Source organism: Manis pentadactyla, chromosome 2 (genome assembly GCF_030020395.1).
Source record: "Manis pentadactyla isolate mManPen7 chromosome 2, mManPen7.hap1, whole genome shotgun sequence".
In the NCBI taxonomy this organism is placed as follows: domain Eukaryota; kingdom Metazoa; phylum Chordata; class Mammalia; order Pholidota; family Manidae; genus Manis; species Manis pentadactyla.
The window spans coordinates 6,611,765-6,632,280 of NC_080020.1; the positions used below are offsets into that span (position 1 = coordinate 6,611,765).

The 20,516-nt window shown below is 42.3% G+C and overlaps 1 protein-coding gene across 7 annotated transcripts in view; it reads right to left on the reverse strand.

The window, feature by feature from the left end:
• Window positions 1–20,516, reverse strand: part of FRY (FRY microtubule binding protein) — a 387,367-nt gene that overhangs the window by 92,751 nt on the left and 274,100 nt on the right. For all 7 annotated transcript variants that reach the window (XM_057489806.1, XM_036905022.2, XM_057489778.1 and 4 more), the window contains 9 exons: window positions 19,197–19,304; window positions 11,051–11,309; window positions 9,568–9,750; window positions 7,212–7,298; window positions 4,768–5,027; window positions 4,147–4,336; window positions 3,393–3,517; window positions 1,235–1,292; window positions 254–345 (listed from right to left, as the gene is read on the reverse strand). In XM_057489806.1, coding sequence (XP_057345789.1) covers window positions 254–345; window positions 1,235–1,292; window positions 3,393–3,517; window positions 4,147–4,336; window positions 4,768–5,027; window positions 7,212–7,298; window positions 9,568–9,750; window positions 11,051–11,309; window positions 19,197–19,304 — 1,362 coding nt within the window. The remainder of the gene's footprint in view (window positions 1–253; window positions 346–1,234; window positions 1,293–3,392; window positions 3,518–4,146; window positions 4,337–4,767; window positions 5,028–7,211; window positions 7,299–9,567; window positions 9,751–11,050; window positions 11,310–19,196; window positions 19,305–20,516) is intronic.

A 20,516-nucleotide genomic window follows, 5' to 3' on the forward strand; every position in this document is an offset into this window, starting at 1 on the left:
GAACATTTAGGTGGTTAGTCTTTATGTCAAAGAAGTCTATGCCTCATGCACAGTAAGAGTCACTGTCAGAACTCACACGCTGAATCTGTTCCAACCAATCTGCAGTGTAAATAGACTATGACAAAAAACACTGATAAGCTTTTTTGGATATTTCTGAGTAAAAGTTAAAGGTAATCTATATTTTTAAAAAATAAAAAAACAGACAACAAAAATAGTTTGGTGAGGAGAGATCACCTCAGTAGTGTCCCCCTACCTGTCACTTATGACACCAGCATCAGCCAGAAGTTCAAATATCCGAAGGAGTTGTAGCCTTAACAAGTCTCGCCGTTCTCGGCGTTTTTTGTTCTGTGTAGAAAGAGGTAACACTACTTACAGACATGGGCAAAACACTATTAAGTTTGCTTTAGGCAACTCTATTCAAGAAAAGCATAATGGAGTTACTTTCAATTTTCTAAACAGAAGAGACAAAATGTAATTTTCTTTTTTCCTAATCCTTAGAGAAAATGCTTGCTGTTACAGGCTAGGAAAGGAACAGATCGTAAGTGGGTCAATAAATACTTCTGAGGCAGAAATGTTGGGATCCCACGTGTCTCATATCCTAGATGCTCCCAGCATCTGCTGAAAGATTTCAGGGTCTGAAACAAGTGGAAAGGTGAGGGGACACTCCTAATCCCACCGACTCTGGTCACAGAGGTAACGCTGTTCTTACACTGCTAAATTTCTGCTACTTCTTGTATCTGAGCTACTATATAGGAAGCTTCTTTTTTTAGTCTTAATCTTTTTTTATCTTATTTTTTTTATCCTGCTACATTGTAAGTTTATCCACCTCAGAGTTCACTTCGGGGAAGATAAAATGCTTCACATGCCAGATGAAACAAATACTATTCTTGACCATCCAACTTCCTTGTGAAAAATCAAGGAAACAGACTAAGACCCACAACTCAGTCCATTCAAACCTCCTGCAGAAGAATGTAATGTCTTAATATAAAGGTGGCTAAATATTTAGTCTGTTTTGCTTTCATTAAGTTTAGTACATAAAATCTCTGTAAGTAGGAACTATAGTATAGTAAATACTCAAAATACTGACAAATAAATAAGAAAGATTAAAATATTAAGATTCATTGTTAAAAGCATGTTGGGGTGTTTGCATTCTTTAGGGAAAATCACTGGGTGTGACTGAAATTCACCACACTGTCCAAATGAATCAAGGCTTTATATAAACTCAAAATCTTACCTCTGGTCTTCGTTCTAGAGCTTCTTTCATTAACGGATGAAGTTCCTCTACCAGTTCTCTGGGGAGGAGAAAGATCAGTTGGGATTCATCTTTATGGACACCAAGCTTGTCACCAAATATATTCAGTCAATCCTAAATCAGCTGCTTTTTTCACTGGATTTGTGACACCACAATCTCCCCCAGCCTTCCCATTTCCCAGTCTTATGGTGAACTGCAAATAGGTGTTGGCCTATATTTTGTATTATTGGTCTTAATCCCAGCTCCTTACATATTTGTTGACACAATTTTGATTTAATGTTCTGGAGTCCAATGTGGCAAAAAGTCCTATCTGAACAATGAAACAATATTCTGCAAGTGCTTACTAACTTCGCAGCGCTTTACTATAGGCAGTGGCGCTGAAGAAAAATAAACTCAAATTCCTGTACAGAAGAAAATTTCAGTCTGATTAGAGCCAGAGAGACAGGTGCAATTACTATGGTACTAATTTTGGGGTCTGTGCTCAGAGGACTCACTAATAGTCGATTTTTAAAAATTAGGGTAAATACTATAATGATGAGGTTCTGGTTAAAACCTTTTCTCTTGTGTAGTAAAAGTAAGTTCAATCATATTTATATCATATTACATGTCTGTACTTCACTTGTCTCCATTATATCCAGTTCTCAGCTGGGTATCTGCTAATCTAATTAGGTGTCTTTTTTAGGAAATAACTTCTGAACTGCTATGTCAAAACAGACAAAGTTATGAGATGTAGCCTGTTGCTAGGTATTTTGCGTATAGTCCGCTTCATGTCTGAAACCTTGTGTATTCTGGTAGGGTGTTTTGTGCTATTAGACATCACCCTACCGGGAGATGCAAGGACCGGAAGGCACACTTTACGGCATCCAGCGCTGAGACACCGAAAGCCTGCATTCCAGGCCAGATTCCTTCAGTACAGATGCTGGAACTTTTTACCAAGGAAACGGAACTAGTATTAATGGTTTCCTCCATCTAAGAAACAATCAGGTGCTGAATATTTACTATGTGTATGTTTACATTTAATTCTCACAATAAATCTCTGAGATAGATTTTACAATGATGCCAAATTCCCTTTTTTTATTGGAGAGATACTCTTTATTTTATTTATCATAACAGTTTTACAGGTGAGGGAGTTGAGCCTAGAGACATTAAGTTCTCCAGACCTACATGACAAGTAAATGCGTAATGCTACCCACCCCTCGGAGTACTGAACGCATAAGGTATGTATGCAAAAGAGCCCTAGGCTCCTTGGAAATAAATATTAGGTAACTCTAGGAATTATTTCTATTATCTTCTTTCAAGATTCCTATGCTTTGTCTCAACTAAGTAACTAATAAGACACTGGTTAACTGGCACTCAAGTAGTCAGAACTCAACATTTTTAAGGATAAAGTCTGACTCTACACATGAATATGTAACAGATCTTTTCTAGTTGCCTCTAAAACATCTCATTAATCTTTATTTTTCAAATAGGGTTTCTCACAGATACTTGGAGCTTTCCATTTTCTATCTACACAGAAAACTTTAAGATTTTATTTGTTCTTACAGACTTTCAGTGCTTCAGCTCAAGTTATCAGAGGCTGCCCATCTAGCATTTTATGACGACTCTTTCAAAAGGCTTGGATACTGCCCCAAATGGAACGGTTATTTGATTAAAGGTGTGAAATGAGTTCAGAAAGTGAGTTATGATGGTTCTATTAAGGCACTAAAGCACCTGATAGAAAGATCAGCGAGTGTTATCAGAACACCCCTGAAAGCGTCCTGTCAGGACTTAACCATGGAGAGCCTGTTGCATAAATGGCTGAGGAATCAACACGCATTTTGGTGTTAAAGCCTCTGAAGAGTCTGGCTAACCAGGGACTGAGACTGAATTCTCTTTGCGTATAGTTCTCTAAAACAGGGCTTGCAATAAAGATAAAACCTCAGAGGTAAAATCAAAGCTGCAGGGACTAAAAGGGAGATGCGAGGCAGTTGCAAGGAACGTTTGTCACATGCATGACAACCAACGTGGACATAAAGGAAATCATGCAAAGCCTGTAAACACTGGGGGAACACGCCAAAACACAAACTCAAACTCGAGTTAAAAACAGGAACTACGATAGCAGCAGCACGTATGAATTGAGAACTCATGAAGACTACTGTACCTGAAAACAAGGGAATTTGTTCTTCCAAATCCTAAAACTAAGGACTCTGTGATCTCAATGCTCTCTAGTCTCATCAAAGGCACCAACTGCTTTAACAGAACTCCCACGGATGGGGTGCCTATGGCCTGAAACAAGTTGATTAAAAGTGAAAAAGAGGTAACATGATAGCTTATGCTTCCTTTAATCACATCATGATCCCTTATGACAGTTTCAAAATACTGAACCACATCCCAATGCACTGCCATCACTTCAGGAAAAAGAAAACAAAACCCATAAATTTTAATACAGCACAATGAATACATTTTTCAAATGGGACACAAATTCTAAAGAACATTACTATTATAATAGTATATATATATATTTTTTTTTTTGGGAAAAAAACCATAATTAAATCTACAAAACCATCTTTAACAAGCTAATTTAACCAAGGTATGGTTTTAAAGGTAAATACTTAGTGACGAGTGAGAGAAATGTGGTATGTGGGGAAGAACCAAAGGTCAGGATACTAATAAATACAAGTCACTCTGTGGTCTTAAGCAAGGTTAACTTCCCTTTTTCTGCAGTTCCCCACTTGTCAGGGGGGAATAATAAATTATTCACACAAACGTTCAGTGGAATTTAGAAATGTGTAGGATGAAAATCTGGTCCCATATACTCCAGATGGCAGGCACAGTGCAATTTGCACTGTGGACTCTAGACAAACAAGCTAAAAAAAAACCTTACAGAATAAGTCTTCTGAAGCATGTCATGTCACCTTGTTATCGTAGCTCACTGTACCATCAGGGGTGGTCGCCATTATCTCTGGAGTGGAAGCTCTTAAGTGTCCCGGGCTCATAATACTGGGTTTCGCCACCCCGAAACAAAGAATAAGGTAATTTCTCCACAAGGTAACGTAGTTGTCTCCACTGCCGGCACTGCTGGTTTTCTTGGCATTAATTGGACTACTAGGAACACGAGGTCAAAAACAAGAGTGAAACCGAGTTTCGGATTTTAAAGATCGCTTATTACATAAAGGCCCTAGAAGTGCTCAAATAGAGTTGAACAACCATCGGTCAAGGCTTGTCTTCACTGTCAGGAACTGTCTGGACAGGGAATGGCTCTACTGGATGGGAAGATGGATAGAAGTTTAAGGTCCTTTTCACCAGTAAGGGTCTCAGATTCTATACTCAGCTGTATTCATTATTAGGGAAAAAAATCCAAACCAACTAGCCCTAGAGGAGAACCTTTGACCCGTTTTCAGGGAATGCTAAGAATTCTGTATTAGGAAGTTCAGAAACGAGGGAGGGCTACCATGTTCCACTCTCTAATCTGAAATGCTCGTGCAAGAGGGCAAACGGTGCGAGCAGCTCAGCAGGAGGGAAGCCCGAGTCCTTACTTGGGGTCCACCAGGGGCATCACCGACTGGAGGCGAGTGAAGGCGTAGGGCCAGGCGTAGCCGAGGGCCGTGGGGCAGTGCTTGGGCAGGTGCTCCTGCCGCAGGAAGCTGAAGAGGCAGAGGACCCAGGGGTCCTTGACGGACTGAGCGAATATCCAGACGTGGGAGGGGCTCTTCACATCGTAATGGCTGTTGACCAGGACTGCGTTCCACTCCACCAACCACTGCAGGTCCACGCTGTGGCTCAGCGGTAGCGTCGTCTGCGGTGCGAGAAGCAGGCACCGGATCAGCACTGAGCTGGAAGCTGCCTGCCCTCGTTCTGGCTCAGCCTACGTGTCCCTCCTTCTGCAGTGCTCTTCCTGACCGTCTCTGCCACGGGCCAGGCTCCGAATCTGGAGCCCCCCTCCGACATCGGTCACATAGGACCTGGGGTTCTAGAAACCGCCGCTTCTTCTGCTGGACCACCAGCAGCGCCAGCGCTGAGCTGAAGGGCAAGCGTGGTATTTCGTACAGATTGAATGTCACGTCACACTGTGCGTTAGCACACAGGAGCTGCCTGTTCAATTCGTTGAGCAAATACATGACATTATAGGTAATGTTAAACTCATGTTAATTTGAACTTGACCGTGGACTTGCCATTTTTAAATTCTGAAAAGTTACTGCTGTCTGAGATTCGTAAATGTGTTTTTATCATCCTTGCAATTAGGTTTTTTTTTTTGGTTTGTCTTAAAAACATTTTTTTTAAGCCATGATCTTGTCTCCTTTACTTAGACTGAAATACCTTCCCTCTGACTTAGAGAGATAGCTAAGTGCAATCCTTTTCATGAAGAGCATTTTATTGAAGATTTCTGAGATAATACTTAGTTTTGTCCTATGATATCAAACCAAATAAACACTCTAAAACCTTTTGAAAGATAAATATAGATAGGTAACTCATATGTTCTTATATTTCATTTTCTTTTAAGTCTAGAATATCAAAGTTGAGGGAAGACAAAGTTTCAAATACTCTAGCTGTGGTGCCAGGAGAGAAAATCACTTTTATGTTTGTCAGGCATTCAAGGTGATGTGTTGGGTCTATGGGTTCCTGTGGGCAGGAGGGCTAAGCAAGGGGCCTCCACAGTCGATGGGCTATAAGGACGCAGCTTGAGCTTCGGAGCCGGTGAGACGAGCGCACACTGTGACCTGGGAAAATGACTGCGCATCCCAGAGTCTCTGCCTGCTGAATTGATGACTTGGGAATTATGATGCTGACCTCACCTAATCTCCACGTGAAGTACATGAGACAAGGAATGTAAAGACACCTGGCACAGAGTGGGCACCGCTTTCCCCATGCATTTCCTCCCCTTTCTGTGCATTTTCCTAAGTGCAGTAAGGCTGACTTAGTTACTATGGCTCAAGGTTTTCATTCTGATAAACACACAACAAAATCACATGAACAAAATCTAATGTATAGGGAAATAAGATACGTACATAAAACAATTACACTCGGCTCTTTCTTCTCATGTTAAAACCATTTCAATTTCTGAAAGAAGAACTAGGACTATTTAGGATCACTGTTTAGGTCTTCATGGCCTGGCTAATAGTTATAGTAATTATCATTATTATTACAACCATAAGAACAAGGCTACTTAAAATAGGGATCTCTGTTCAACCTTAGTTAGAAAGGCCACGAAAGGCTCACAGATGCTTTAGATTTTGTATTTATTTATAGTTATTTGTCTAATATGTTTGCAGTCATTCATGGTTATTGGACAAGAATACACAAGGGCCATCATCAGCAGGATTCTGTGAGCAGCTCCAATCTGCCCTGCCTCTCTGCCGCTATTTAGCTGAAATTAATACAGGTCCCCTTATTGTCCTTACTGATTTTTAAAAAATCAGATAATTAAAATCAGTTTCAATTTCCCCTTGTTCAGAAAATTCAAAGTTGCCAATGTGCTTTTTAAAAAGAAGATGTATTTGTGCAGCAGGTAAAGTTCTTCTATATTCAGAAGCCAAATAGGATCAAGTCTGGACCCTAACACTTCTCCGTGGCCACGGCTTTGCCCCTTAATGTTTTTGCTTGGCTACCTATGAGGGTCAAAAAAGATAGTAAATGTGAAAGCACCTTATAAACTGTAAAGCACCATGTAAATACAAGTAACATATAGTGTCAAGTATAATAAGGCAAAATAATATTCTTAAAAAATCCTGAGCAATTCTTGAAATTGCAGTATGCAAAATATGTATATTCTAAGGCTCAAATTTTGTTTGAAATTTATCTGAATGTCTAAGCTATTTTGGAAAAGCTTGTCTTGTTTTCATAAGTACTTTCGTGTCAGTTTATTAATCTGACATAAAACCCCAGAATTCTTCCACATCATTTTTCTTTGTCTCTCCCTTTTCAGATAGGTCCACAGCTTACACTTAAGAACTATGAGTACCAGGATCAAACGTGTACTTACTGAATCCGAAACTGCTACATGAATAAAACTTTCGAGAATGGAAGAACTTAGCTGATCCATGACATCAATCATAGGCCTGTCGTCGTCCTGTATGAAGAGAGGCGATTACTCTCCATGGGAAAATGAATCCTCCCCACCCGTGTCACCTCCTTTGTCTAGCACGCAAGGTCGAACAGCTTGCAAGACTGAGATAAGGGTTTTCTCACAGGAACGTGAGTGCCAAGACGGTGAGAGGTAGTGGCTAAACTCCTCTCATTCCGGGTTTAGTCTTTCAAGGGTCAGTGGGAGATAATTAGATTCCAATTTCACATGCATCTGAGTTTCAAAAACTGGAAAGACATGTACCTGAATTTCAAAAACTCACACACATACACAAGAATCTAAACACCAGGACCAAACATGATTCACTCAAGTGTTCGTGTTGTCATGAATTTTAGAGAACGGAAACCCTCCAAGAACATGCTTTGCCAGACCACTATGCTGCTACTTACTTAAGTCACTGATCTGCTAAAATAACTGATAAATTGTTGACTGTGACTGAATTTTAGGCCCAAAGAAACTTCACTCTAAATGGCCAATGTGGTATCTATGTTGTACACAGCTGTTTGGTAAAAGCAAACTGGGGAGAGTGTGAGAGAGTATCTTATTGGGAATTCTTCTTTTTACATGAATAGAGCTTATATATGATTCTGTGTATATTTGCCATCCTTTATTATAGAGAAGCTCAGAAATATGAAATTATTTACTTAGAAACCTTACAGGGAAGCTTCAGAATGTCTTTATTTATGGATGAATGAGAATGGTTTTTAAAACGTTGTGGCTGGAAACAAAACATGTAGCTCACAGACACAGAGAACAGACTGGTGGCTACAGAAGTGGGGAGCAGGTGAAATAGGTGAAGGGAGTCAAGGTATAAGCCTCCAGTTATAAAATAAATAAGTCCTGGGGATGTAATGAACATCATGGTGACTATAATTAATAATACCGTGCGGCCTATTTGAAAGTTGCTAAGAGAGTATAAGATCTTAAAAGTTCTCATTACAAGGAAAAAAATATCTAACTACGCACGGTGACAGATGTTAACTTATTGAGGCGATCATTTTGCAATATACAAATATCTAGTCATTACATTGTACACCTGAAACTAATATGATGTTGTACATCAACTATGCCTTAATAGAAAATATACCTCCACCCACCCAAAAAAATTGTGGCTGCAAAAGAAAGCAACATGGCAAATGTCCTTAGCACAGCCTGCTGGGACAGCATGAGGAACCTGTGGAGCTTTAGGAGCATGTACATCTGGCTTTCAGTTCTGGCTCTGTCACATCCTAGCTGTTGATTTGGGCTGAGGTATTTAACCTCCTTAAGCCTCCATTTAAGTATCTGTATGCTGAGGGTAATAACAGCATTAATTCTTAGGTTATTGTGAGGGTTCAATGAGATAATATGCATAGAGCACAGTACAGTGCCCGGTACAATCCATGGTAAGTCACAGAGACTTAATGGAGGTTTACCAAAATAGAGCAGGCCTTTGAGATCCATTTAACAGATTCTAGGGATATCCTAAAATACATCAGAGAGCTATCTGAAGAAATGTGAACAGAGAGGACTGGGATGACTTTGACAGTACTTTGCAAAGACAATGACCATTTTGAGAATCATGAAACCAAGATCAGTGATTTAAAACAAGAAATCAAAAGTAGTATTTTCCCGAAGAAGTATGTGACATAAAAAGCTGGCCTTTCATCGATTCACACGCAGGGCTTGGCCCCCAGCAGGCAATGAGTCTTAACATTTGAACAAGGGTGTGCAGCACGTGACCAAGTGTGGGAGGTTAGCTGGAGTCAGTTGGCTTAATAATGCTCCACGTGGCTCACGTCTGTCTCAAGGGGATAGGTTTTCTTGTGATGCCATTTTTCCACCATTATCAAAATTAAACAACTTTCAGTTAGCCAGACTCTTTGGTACCTTGTCATTTGAAATGGGATGCATTATTTTCTCAAGTTCATTCCCTAATATAAATGTAGTGATGTCTTCTTAATTCAGTGTATGCCAAACATTATGAAGGAAAATCATCTGTAACCTAGTCTTAAAATCTTTCACTTCTTAACAAAGCACCATCTCTTAGAGAATCAGAAATGGTCTTTTCTATTGTTCTTGGAATATATAACATATCTTGTGGGTCAAGAGTACTATTTCATAATTAAAAACTCATCACGAATCAAAAATTATTTGTTGACATCACGTGTGATGTGAAACCACATAAAATAGTAATGAATTATTTATAGTTTTAAATCCAAACTTCGAAACCGTTGATAGAAAGAAGTGGGAAAATTCCGAGGGCAATCCGTACCTCAGGCTGACCCAGGGCAACAAATAAAGCTCGAATTTCCTTCAGAATTAAAACAGACAGTTTGCGTGTAGCCACCTGGAAACTGCACAGCAGCACCAGTGCAAAGCCTTCCACGGCGTGGAGTACACTGCAGTGGGGACCTCGCTCCGACGGAGTTCTGTGGCTGGAGCCATTTGGAATGAGCTGTCGTGCAATAAGAACATTCTATATTCAGAAAAATAACAGTGGAAGAAGAGACTACTCCTATGCACACATCTTTCGGCATATTTGACCTTGTGATATTCAAATAAATCACAATGGCTTAGATGGAGATGCGTCTATGAATTCACTATTATTCATGCAATATCACAGATCCCCTTTCTGTTTTCAGATCAGTTCTTACTTTGGACTTCCATCCAACATCTGTTACCTCTGATAAGCAATAGCTTTTCAAAGGCTATTAATATTAATCATCCATACCATTTGAGAGACTTGGGAGTATGCTATATATTCAGAGTGGCCTAATTGTTTTCTACTTGAATTCTCTGTTGACTTTTGGATACTGCTAAATTGAATTTTCAAATATTTACTTTCTGATCACATTTGCTTACTTGCTTTTGTGTTCGATTCTAATCTAGATTTTGCGTATCTAAGGTCGGTTCTGCATGAGCTGCATTCTGAAAGTTCCCAAACCACGACCACTGAGCCTAAAACAAAAGGAAGCCAGAGGACAGGGAGGGCGGATTCCACCTGCACGCCCCTTGTCCTTTCAGAAGCTTCTGGAATCCCTGGTTCCCTGGCTTTCACCTTTCCACATGTACAGAACACAGGGAAGGAGGCGTGACCTGAACCTCATCGCTGAGATCAGCCCATCGTGGACCTGCGCTGTGCCTAAGTGCTGCCATCCTGCCCTTGACCCTCCGCGTTCCTCAGACTCCCCCTTACGCTCTTCTCTAGCCAGACCCCTTCCTCCACCTGCTCACTGCCAATGTCAAGTCACCACAGCCCCTGGTTCTCCTCTGACAACACTCCGCCTCAACTGGCTCTTCAAAAACCGTTACCGTTGGTTTTTACCATTCAGGCCTGGGGCATGAAAGAATACAGGGACCATGAGGCTGTATATTCTTCTCTGTGAATAGGGGACAAAGCAACCAAGGTTGCTGACTAGGGAAATAAACTGGTGGACAGCTGACTTTTGTATATCTATATTCACATTCTGGCCTTTAATCATGTGCTTTCAGATTTATAATCATAATTCTCTGAAAAAAACAATTTCTGCTCCCTCAAAGGTCTTGTAAATATTAACAAATCTAAGCTGATGTGGCATACCATGCCCTGAGCTTCTTAGTCACAATTTATGTGATGGAAGAATTAAGGGCCACCCCTGGGGAGATAGTTCCTCAACGGCTGGAAGCAAGAACTCCAGGGGTTCCCCGGGCTGCGACTTACATACACACGTACTATGTGAAAGAAAATAAATTGGTGGGAAGAGTGAGGAAATCACCTCTGAATTCCTGATTTTGTTGACTTGTTCATAGACTTTTCCTTGAGTTTGTATGACCAGTTTCCACTGGGTGAGGAGCTGGAGCAGTAACTTAAGGGATGAATCGAGGAGCGTGTGATGCATGTCATTCACTTCCCGGAGTAGGAAGTTGGTGAAGCCAAACAGCACGTCTTCCCTCCAGTCCGAGAAGTCGACAAGCAAACCCTGCAGAGAATTTTGTGCAATATGTCGCAGTTCATCATCCATATGAATGGAGAGCCTGTGAAAGGAATAAAAGACAATAAGATCATTTACTACATGAACTCTTCCAGATGCATCAAGGAACATATTTGGTCTCTGCTTTTGCTGCTGTTTGAAAAGTGGGCCATCCTCCTGTAGATTCTCCACTCAGCTTCCCTAATGTTAACATCTTATGTAACCATGATACATTCACCAAAACAGAAATTAATGTCGGTACAATGCTATTAACTAAACTGCAGATTTTATTCAGATTTCACCAGTTTTCCACTAATGTGTTTTTTTCTGTTTCATGGGATTTAGTTGTACATGCATACTTCTTAATACATTATTGGCTACAGAATAAATTAGTACCAAACCCTACCACTTTTAAGGATGAGAAACCTGAGTCCTGGAGAAACCAAGGGACTCATCCAGAAGTTCAAGGAAAATGAGCAATTAGTTAGGTCAGTGGTCCACAATCGGTTTTACAACCACCACCAGGAGATACTCGGTATGGTCTAGAGAGACATGTTATTGACTGTCACAACTTGGAGACCGGTGGCATCTATCTCACAGACAGAGGCCAAGAGGCTGCTGAGCACCACCCCATAATGCACAGGGCAACTCCTGACCACAAAGAATTATCTGGCACCTGATGTCGGTAGTACCTCGGTTGAGAAATTCAGTCAGCCAACTGAAGAGTATCAGTGTATTAGTGGCTTAGCCCAGAATGAGCATAGTGATATTAAATCTCGACACTGGTATGGCGCGTTGCTTAACATAATACTTTCTATATTCTTTCATTTATTTCATAAACGAATATTTTTGAGACCCTCCTAGGACTCAGTGGCTGCACGCACTGCACAGAGCCCTGAGCATTCGGAGCTCAGTGTGGCTGTGACTCTCAGGCAGGAGGCTTCAAGAGCAAGTGGGGAGACGGTGCTGGAGGCAGAGTGGGAGCCGTAAGGACTGTGGGCCACCCAGGGGATGACACAGCAGGGAAGGGGTGAGGGGTGTGTGCTCGGGAGGCAGAATGCCTGCCTCCGGGTCTTGCCTCTGTCACTTACTAGCTGTGTGACCTCGTGCTAGTTACTTAATCTCTGAGCCTTAGTGCCTCATTTGGAAAATGCGGGTAATAACTGTCCCTGCATCTCATAAACCCGTCGTGAGGTTCATGGAGGTGATCTTGTATGGTGTTAGCACCAGGCACACAGGAGGCAGTCAGTAAATGTTAGCAATTGTTATCAGGGAAAATGAGCTGTATCCTGGAAGTTATAGAGGAAGTAACATGAGTACTTTCACATCTGAGAAGAAAAAAAAGGGCAAAGAAGCGGAAGATGCCTTGAAGGAGCATCAAGATTGAGGGCAGAGACCAGCTAGGAGGTGCCTGCAATGACTCAGGTGACAAGAGATGGGGGCCTGACCCAGTATGGGAGGGAGAGTCATTTAGGAGATAAAACTCCCAGGACTCAGCAGCCTGGCGGTGTTCAGGATCAAAGTAAGGGGGCTGAGCCAATGTGGGCCTCCCCACACAGGGCAGATATGATCTCCAACTCAGAGAAGAAAAAACTGTGGCCCAGAATGGCTGAGGAACTTCAAAGTCCAGGATTCCAACCCAGGACTTCTGGTCCTTAAGCCAAAGTTTCCTCCACAAAACAAGTCTGGTATAATTAGACGTTTTGAATAGATTGTATTTCAAGAAGTTGATAAGCAAATGCCTTTCTTATTCTTTAAAGCATAAAGTACACTAACTGGTCCAAATTTGACTATATAAACCAGGCAAAAGCTCATTAATAAGTAGACATATACCAAGTCAGGGAAGATGTATTTCCTGTTCTAAAAGCAAATACAGTTCTCCAAAGATGCTGAAAAGTAAGACTGAAGCTAATTCTTCAGGGAAGAGACCTCCTTAAGTTTACAGTTCTTAAAATCACAGCTGCTGAAGGAAAACGTAGAGGCCTTTAACCTGGGCTTCCGGTTAACGACTGAGGCAGGAATTTACAAACTCTCTTTGTCTTTCAATCAGTAGCTCCTTTTTTTCAAAAAAATTTATGTTGAGCCCTCATAGATGATACAGAAAACCTGAGTGGCTCTGGGTGAAGCTGGGGGCAAGGGCCTGAAGTCTGCCTATTCGGGAAGAAACATTCCTACATTCCGAGCAGCTTGGGGTTTGAGAATGCAGCCCAGTGTGAGAATGCTAGTTTACGACAAGCTCTTGAAGTCATTTTCCCGCCTTGAGTGTATTATTCCTATTTACTACATTGGTAACAGTGTATGGTCCTGGATGTCACAGAGAGGGAGCTTCTGCAGACGACAACCCACCTTCCTAGGACAGGAATGACAGGCACTCAATAAACATTAACCGAGGGTAACAATGCTGGTCATTGTTACAGGCTGAACTGTGTCCACCCCAAATTCATACACTGAAATCCAAAGCCCAGGGCCTCAGAATGTGACATTATTTGGAAATAGGGTCATTGCAGATGTAATCAGCTAAGTCAGCATGAGGTCATGGTCCAGAAGAGTGGACCCTAAATCCAATATGACTGGTGTCCTTATAAGGAGAAAGTTGGAGAGAGACATGCACACAGGGAGAACCCACATGGAGATGGAGATAGAGATTAGGGTCATGTTTCTGCAAGCCAAATAAGATCAAAGACTGCCAGAAAGCACCAGAAGCTGGGAGAGTGGCATGGGATAGGCTCACGGCCCTCGGAAGGAAGTAACCTTGCTCACACTTTGATCTTGGACTTCTAGCCGCCAGAACTGTGCGATAATACATTTCTATGAAGTCACCCAGTTTGTGGCAGTTTATTCTGGTGGCCCTAGGAGGTTAATACAGTCATAAAATGAGGCAAACACCTATTTTTAGAGTCAAAATAAAAGCCACGTCAAAATAAGAGTTTCATGCATTTAGATGAAACTTTTAAGGGCCAATATTTGTAGATTTCCAAGTCAGATTAATTCTACCCTTCAGTGAACATAGCTATCCTTCACAATATGAGATCCAGAAACTGTTTTAACTTTAAACCCACAACACAGGGTCATGTCAAGACACCAAGAGTCCACAGGTGGCACAGAGCTTGCCATTTCGGGTGGCCCCTCCTCTGAAAATGGTGGTGATCACGTTTAGCCAGTGAAAAGGCTCAAAAATATTCCTGGGACCTCAGCACAAAGAGAGGGGAAGGGGCTTTGGGACTAGAAGGCCCAGCTGACAGTAGGGGTGGAATGTCTGTGGAAGAAAGAGGTCCAGACCATCAGGGAAATGAGAGAGCAGGCACAGGGTGCCCAGGTGGGTCTGTGCGGCAGCCGGGGAGGGGGCCAGGCCAGGGGAAAGGCAGGGGTCTGTCCCCATGTTTGCTGCTTGAGGAATGTGACTGGGGAGCTCTCAGATATAGCTGCCATTTCTTCCACCCAGATCTTTCTCATTTTTGCTATTAGATTTTAACCAGATATTCACAGATTTTCTTATGAAACACACGAGACTTGGTATTATAAAATAAGAAACAGGAAAAAAGTGTAGCTACTAAAAAGGAAGAGAAGATGGAGTTAAATGAGAAAGATACCCAGCCACCTGCGTATGTACAGGAAAACAGCGTGGTGCTGGCCAACATATATGCAGGTCCTTGCCTAGAGAGCACAGGGTGGAGGTGAGGGGACCCCAGGCCCCTGCCGGGCCATCAGACAGAGAAGCCTGACTGAGAAAGGAAGGACAGGTTCTTGCCTGTGAAATACCCAACTGCAATTAAATAAAAAACTTCTCTATGGGAGTGCTTGGTGGCAGTTAGTTGAAAGGAATAGAGACTTGAAGAGAACGCAGTCTGACTAGCTGCAGGAACAAGGTGAAACTTCTAAGAAGCTCATCTGGTTTCCAGGAGCCTAAAGTGGGTCAGAGGCATGGTTACACACAAACCAAACCACAATAAAACATGCCAAAAGAAACCAGTATTGCCAGCGTCAGTGCAGCTGTCCCTCCGAGGCAGCTGACGGGGAGCGCGGATCGGCCGGCCTGACCACCGTGACTCTTGCCCGGGCTGGACCGGCTGGTGCAAACGGTCCTGGAAGCCCCCGTCTGCAGGGAGCCAGAGATGGCGGGCATGGGATGGGAAGCACGTGGGGAGGCTGTGGTGTTGTGTCTGCATTACCCGGTAAACGTCCACAAATTTTAAGGAAACACTAGGTAAAAGGTGTTCGTCTGTCATTTTGCATAGAACCAATGGCATCTGTCACTTCCACTTGGCTTCAGGAAAGTTTGATAAATTCGGGCAACTGACTTTACTCTTCTTAAGTTCAATCTCCTTGTCTGAAAATAGGAATGAATATGTGCCCAGCTTTCGTCACATAGTGCGTATGAAAATGCATTGTACACCGAGGCACAATATGGCATTCAAATGTAAAGATGCCTAAAAATAATAACTAACATTTGCCGAAAGCTTACTGTGTTCTAGGCACTGTGCTAAGTGATTTAATATGCACTATTTAATGCTTGCAACCCTGTGACAAACTGTTGAAAGGGGAGGGTGCATATTGAACCTTCAGTGCATTTACAGTGCTGCAGGAAGCAGCAGAGGACAGGAGTCGGTAGACCGTTGGGGAAAAGGTCCTTCCTATGTTTGAGGGGTAGGACAGGAAACACCTGGATGGCAGCGAGAGAAAAACCGTGGTGGCTGCCGAGGAGAGAAGTCAGCGCCATTCCTCCATGGAGAATCCCTGGGGGACCCAGGCAGCCGGGAAGGCAGGCTCTGCTGAGGGCGGGAAGGAAGTGCCCCACAGGGATCTTACCATCATGTCAGGAAGGCCTGAGAAGCTTCCACGGGGCCTAGGTGGAAAGATTCCTCACACTCAGCCATTATGAGTGGGCTGAGCAATACACCTAAAACCAGAAGCGCAGTCGCTGGAGAAAGGGGTGAGCCAGTTTCCCTCCATCCACCACCGTCGTGCTGAGCGCACTGGTGTCAGTCTGAGATGCGGTGATGTAGCCGTTACCCGAGGTGCTGGGGAAGGGGTCTGGCGCAGTAGGGGGGACAGATCCTTGAAATGCCTTCTCCGGGGAACAGAGTTGGGAGGCACAGGGCTAGGAAAACGGCAATGCAGGGATGCAAAATTCAGCATTTCCAAACGATTCAGTTTTCTTTGCAGTTTTTGTACCTTCTCCAAACCTCTTCACAGGTTCCCATATAAGTCCAGTCACATTTTCTTGACTTTGCCCTAGGACTTGAACTCTCAAGAATATTTATTTGCTCTTTTCCCTCATAAAAACAGTACCCACTGCTTTGAGCTTTGAAGAATGTACATAATAATAAACACGATGCACTATAAATAGCAGTGACATTCCAGCCACGTCTAGTGGAATTCCCTCTGACATGCCTGCCCCGTGGTCTGCAGACTCAGGCGCCACCGGATTAGGCCATCGAGGTGATTCCAGAGGTAAGAGTCTCCCACACAGATTGGGAGCAAAGCAGCCTTAGAGACTTTATCAGAACACTGCATGACATTTAAAAAAAACTTACTACTTCAAAGGCCTTAGTGTACATAACCATCACCAGTTAGAACTTGACTGAAATAATTGGACCTATCTTTCCACCTTAAGGAAAGTAACTGTCTTTCACCTGCTGGCACATTTTCCCTTGGAAGAACCGAAGTGCATGCCTTACCATTTAGTGCCTAGCCGTCTTACAAGATAGGCGCTATTATTCCATTTTACCAAGCGAAACAGATAGGCAGTGGGTTAAATAATGTGTCCAGGTCACAGGGCTAGGAAAGTGGCAACGCAGGGATGCAAAATTCAGGATTTCCAAACCATTCAGTTTTCTTTGCGGTTTTTGTACCTTCTCCAAATCTCTCAGACGTGGCTTCGCTTTCTCTGGTGGCTCCCAGGCCACGGAGAAGGGTCTTCTGCTCCCCAGTTCCCACCATCACACCCAGCCTTGTCACTCGGCAATCCCGCACCTATGTGGAAATACTTGTCTGCTACTCGAACCTCCGTCCATGGCACACGGACGGGCTGCTCTGGGTAATTCAGCACATGGTAACTTTTTTTTTATGGTTGCCTTTTATTTTGTGTAATGAGATCTATGATAACAAGTTATCAATATAAGTATCATGGCGCCTTTTCTTTATTCTCAATCTGTGCCGTCATTCTGGGAGGCGCAGTATTAGTGTGGGTGACCCTGCATAGTATCTTGGTTCCTTCACTGCTCAGCTTCCCTCACCCCCAAACCACCTCATCATTATCTGGGAATCCCTTAGATCGTCTCACCCAGAACTGAAAGCTCCTTTCTAACCCAGGCTTATTTTTTCCTTTTTCCCGCTGTTTCCCTACTTCCAATGAATGTGCTCTGCTCACGTTCAGTTGCTAGGGCTCAGCAAAAGCCTAGGTTGTCATTTTTTTAAACTTTATATTCCCCTTAAAGTATGTCCTAAACATGGAATGGAAGGAAGGACCTGTGACCTAGACTTTGCCGATTTAGCACAGAGCAGGTGACAGCAGGCGACTGAAGCCAGCCAGAAGGGCCCAGCCTTTGGTCAGAGAGCACCAAGGCTTGACACAGAGGTTTCCAGAGAAACGTGCCCTCGGGCAACCTCACAATCCAGCCTCATCCTCATGCTGGTGGTGACTGAGGCAGCCAAGGCCTGCCTGTGTCGGCACCAGGACTGAGGAGGAACCGGCGAGGACCGGAGGCTGTGAAAGCTATCAGTTGCCAGCAGGAAGGGATCAGCGTTGGAGTCCAAACTGGCTGCCCGGAGCAGAGAGCCCCACGGCCACAATCCCCGCGGTTCTCCGTGGGGACATGCAGCCACCTGGGCCGGGGCTTGGGGTTATTTCATTTGGATATTGCTGGGAAGGGCGCTCTCCAAGGGCCAGCGATCGTAGGTAAGCCAGGTTACACATGACGCATCTTTCATTCAGTCGGCACTAATATTTGTTATTCTTCTCTGGGCTTTCCTCTATTCCATCATTATCAAATTAACTAGCCTAAAATGACTTTTCTTTTTTAATCATGTAATCCTCCGGCTTAAAAACTCCATTAGTCCAAATGCCTCAGCTATAGTAAACATCAGCTGAAAATCCACCTCTCGTCTTTTTTCTGTTTATCATTGGGTTTCTAAACTCCTTTTATTTTTTCTCAAATCAAGGGTGACGTTGCTCTTCCTCATTCGTGTCCTCTGTGCTTCCCATGATTCTGCATCCCACATTGCATTTAGGTAATAAGTCACATTTGATTTTTGAATGAAAGACATGCGTAACTGTCACGGAACTTCAGATTAGCATGAGAAAAATTATGCTTGCTTAACTGTAATGATATAATTTCACTCCAGGCAAATTAACTTTAGATTCCAGTTGGGTTGTGCATTCTCAGGGAGGATGGGAAGGCTGAGAAACCTACGGTGGTTGGCAGCTTTCTGAAGAAGTAAAATTAGCTGAGGATTCCCATTACCCACCTTCTTGGCCCCCTGGGGTCTGGGGGCCTCAGCTTAGGAATCAGACCCCGAATAAACTCTTAAGGACAGACTCACCTCCCCCTTTCTGCTCACATCTCTCCCTTCACCTTTCTGAATTCTATCTTTCCTTCAAAGGGCGCTGAAGTTTCACCATCTCCCAGGAGTTCCTTGCTGACTTCCACAGTCCACAGCAATCCCTCTACCCACTGAACTCACATATCACACTTTTTGTGCTATTAATTTGCAGTTCCAGGCTTTAAACTGTGAGTTACCTTATGTGCTTATGTATTTACTTCTATAATGGATTTTAAACCCTCTCAACATGGAGAAAACACACCAAAAAAATATCCACATACTACCTAGAATAATGCCTCATTTAGTAAATATTGGTCAGTTTTTAATAATCCATCTATTTTTTTCAAAGTCATACTGAAGGATTAATATCAATTTTGATCAAATAATGCCCACTGTCATTCTCACCTACCTAGCCAGCAGGTCAATAAGTTCAAGTTTGGACATCCCATCAGGAAGCAGTCGAGGAATAGCAGCAACACAAGTCCTGAAAAGATCTATTTTTGGCTTTCTCTCACCCCTAGAATTTGAAAACAAAGTTTTTCAATAAAACACAGGTCAAAGGTTATAAAAATTTAACAAAAAAATCAATCACATATGTGAACAAAGACTAGAATCTGTGCCTCTTGAATCACTGCCTGGTGTTTGCTCCATTTTATTCTCAAATGTTTCTACCCTTTCTAGTTTGGCCATTTCTAAGAGAACTTGTAAAGATTTAATGTTAGACCGAGGGATATATCTATAAAGAAAAACGCTGATATCGACAGCATTGTACCAGATTGCTTGCCATTCAGTTGGATTCTTTGGGGTTTGTTCCCTGCGGCCTGCATTTAAAACACTGAAAAACACTGAATTCACTGAAACATCTAAAGGAATCAGCATGTAAGGAATGCACTGCAGTCATTCCTACATTTAGCACTTAAAAATGGGATTTTAGTGTATATAAGCAAAGGTTTCCTCTCACAGCACAGTATCTGGAAGCTTCTCTCCCTGATGAGTTATGCTTCTCTAGAGCTCCCACCCTTTTTTAAAAACATTAAGTGCTTCCAAAAATAAGTCTTTCATAATGTCAAGTAAAATCCTGAAATGATTTATTTGTGCACCCATTCCTGGTTTTGTAGAACTATACTGATGGGCCTGACTTCTATGGAGGTTCTGCCTCTCTTTTTACTTTCTTGAGAATATGAGTGTTTAAAGGTAATGAATGCCTCCTATATTCTACTGTATAATATGAAGGAAAAGTATACATTTTGTGATAAATTATTTCAGTTTTTAGTTGTTTGATTATGTAACTGATTATAACCACATATTTTATCAATAACCTTTATGAAAAAACTAAACTACCCATCATTTTTCAAATAACCTAAGAGATCAAATATAACAGTATGTTGCCATTCTGATGATTTAATTTTCTAAGAATATAAAATTGGCACTAGTTAATGCAATCCTAGGACACTAACACAATAATGAAAATGCAAAGTAGCACAGAAGTAATTCCTTTTTGGAACCGTAACTGTGGAGATTTGAAATGCAATGAAAAGAATCCATTCCCTCTAGAATCTAAAGATGGTCAGACACCTTCCTGTCTGACAGCAAGTTTGCCCTGTGACATTACATTTTAGCATGCTTTTGTAAATTTGTTAGGCATGAATACAAAGTTTTTGATGTGAAAGATAAAACACATATATGTTGACTTCTGTAATACTGTGCTTTCATGGAAAGCTGTAACATG